The sequence below is a fragment of the Onychomys torridus genome, chromosome 4 (assembly GCF_903995425.1).
Source record: "Onychomys torridus chromosome 4, mOncTor1.1, whole genome shotgun sequence".
Classification (NCBI taxonomy): domain Eukaryota; kingdom Metazoa; phylum Chordata; class Mammalia; order Rodentia; family Cricetidae; genus Onychomys; species Onychomys torridus.
This window is the reverse complement of record NC_050446.1, coordinates 22,173,580-22,176,079: the sequence shown is the minus strand read 5'-3', so window position 1 is coordinate 22,176,079 and position 2,500 is coordinate 22,173,580. Positions and strand designations below refer to the sequence as shown.

At 34.4% G+C, this 2,500-nt stretch overlaps 1 protein-coding gene across 4 annotated transcripts in view; it reads left to right on the top strand.

Moving 5' to 3' along the window:
- Gtdc1 (glycosyltransferase like domain containing 1) overlaps positions 1-2,500 on the top strand; it is a 339,264-nt gene that overhangs the window by 330,070 nt on the left and 6,694 nt on the right. For all 4 annotated transcript variants that reach the window (XM_036185478.1, XM_036185479.1, XM_036185476.1 and 1 more), the window contains one exon: positions 2,338-2,408. In XM_036185478.1, coding sequence (XP_036041371.1) covers positions 2,338-2,408 — 71 coding nt within the window. The remainder of the gene's footprint in view (positions 1-2,337; positions 2,409-2,500) is intronic.

Here is a 2,500-nt window from a genome sequence, read left to right as displayed (position 1 = left end):
TCTCCTCCGGTGTCACTTATAATTGTAACTTTTTATTTTTTAATAATGAGGGGCTTTTTTTTTCTCCTTGCATCACACAAAAAAAAAGTGCTGTCGATAATTAGCAGTCTTCTGTTATTAGTAGACTCAGGTGTCACAACTGTGTCTCATCCTCATTACAGTAAAAAATTTCACCTATCAGATTCATTATTGCTAGATAATGCGACTGAGAGCCTTTGCAGACCCTCCAGAAAAGTAATTCAGCCAAGCAAAATTATCAGCTAATTATATTTAGAATCAGAAGCCCAACAACTATTTGCAGATAAATTGTATGAATTGAAGTGAATAGATCTGAATATTAAGATTCATAGATTTAGCTGATGATTTGTTAATTGGAATAAAAAGGTCATTTACTAGTCATTTTAACAATAGATCAATTGGAACCCTATTTATTATTTAACTGGTAGTGCATAAGGATCGAAATGATGAATAATTGTATTATCAGGAGTGTTTTCAGAATAACAAGATATGAGGAACTTATGAGGATGGTATGTGATTTATTTTTAAATGTTCATGTATTTTAAAATGTAATCCCAAGCTAAATATTAACACTAGTACTTTAACAAGTCCAAAACTAGCCGAAAGAGACTGTTCTGGTTTAATGAATTAGAACTTCAACTATGAATTAGATGATTATTTGTAAATTAAAACTAAAATCTAGGTGGTTGTTGTTTTTAATTTTCCCTTTCACATCAAATAATGCTGTTCCTATATTATTGTATGGCATTATACTTGGTAGAGACATTTAGGACATAATGTGGTATACACTCATACAGCAACTCAAAACGTAAGTCAGCCTGTAATGATTTTCTTTTAGGGTATAGCATAATTCAAATCCATTATTAAAGAGCAGATAATATGCACTTTCTGAAATGCCTGTGAGTTCACTCTTAATTCATGTAATTATAAGAGAATGTTCATATGTGTTGGTTTTTCCGTTGGCACAGCATTTTAAAACTGAGTGACTTCAGACACCATGCACATTTTCTTTTGGTTCGTGAAGTACATCAGAGGCTGATATGCTCAAAAGTTTTCTTAATGATTTGTACTGTGGCACAGTGTAGTTTATAGCTGTGTTTACAAGACTGCACATGTAGAAAAAAGGTTAGATAGTTTGTCCACTAAAAGGAATAGTTGGTCACTAAAACCTTTGCATTCTATTGTGTTTTATAAAAACCTAGCATTTTTCCTAAAATTGAACCTCAAAGTAAATATTTTCCCTTTATACTAATTTCAGCTTAGCATAATAAAAATAGGGAAAACATCACCCACTTAAAAACAGTTTAAATTGCGTGTACTCTGTCACTGTAAATAAACAAGGTAAATATTGACATGACTTCAGATCATTCTTGGACTGAAAAAAATCTGCAGTTCAAAATAAATTCTGCCTTTGGTCAACATTTTGGATGCAATTCAAAGTTTCTCATAAAATAAACATATTTTAAAGAGTGTTTTGAATTTCACTGCATAATTCCTAGCCAACAGAAATGACAGTGGTATCTTTATGATATGTCAGATCAATAGCCATTGTACAAACCCAGCAAGACTGCACGGGGGCAATACCTTCCCTCTGCTTAGCCCCCCACCACCGCAACAGGGAGAAACCTCCTGGAGATGCTCCCTGGGGAAACTCACAATGCGAAACTTTGTGTTTGTTTAATAACAAAAGTATTCTTCCCTGATAAAATAGAAAGTAAGCTGAATTTTTAGTCAGAAAAGCAAAATGTTCATTACAATGGTCTGAACAAGACTTTTTCCACAAAGGGAGAGTTTTACATCTGCATAATAACAAATTGTTTCAAAGCCCGAGCTTGAAATGAAAATGCCCCATCACAACAGATTGTAAATTTTTTTCCTATGCTTTTAAAAGTGCCTCGATCATTTCTACGGCTTCCCTGCTAAAGTATTTGCTATTTTATTTAAACGTTTTTTGAAAAATGAACATTCTGAAGCTTTGCAGCATTATTAAGAAAAGCTGTCCATACTTTCCCATGTTGTTGAGTGTGTTTATCTGCTGATTATAAAATGTGTTAAACAGTATTTTAGAAACAACAAAAATGCAGCGCTGCGCTTTGATTAATTCAGTGAACAAAGCATATGCTGCCGGTTCTGTCCCATGAAAGTCGGGTATGATCAATAAAATCTTGCAAAGAGCAACTCTGACATTTAGGAGCATACTGCCGACCATGATTTTGTCCCCCTTAGCTCTGGGCTCATACTGCTGCCTTAGACAAACAGATCCCTCTGACTTGATGCTATGCCTGCTGTACCCTTGTCCTCTTTCTGACGTTTCTGCAGGTTGGAAGCTGTGTACTGTGGCTGCTACCCACTTTGTCCCAAAGACTTGGTTTATCCTGAAATATTTCCAGGTAGCTGCTTTCATGTGCTTTTTCTTTGTTGTGATTTAATACAGGATTCATGCTAAACTAAAAGTTTGAAAATAAACTTAAGTAGGAGCAAT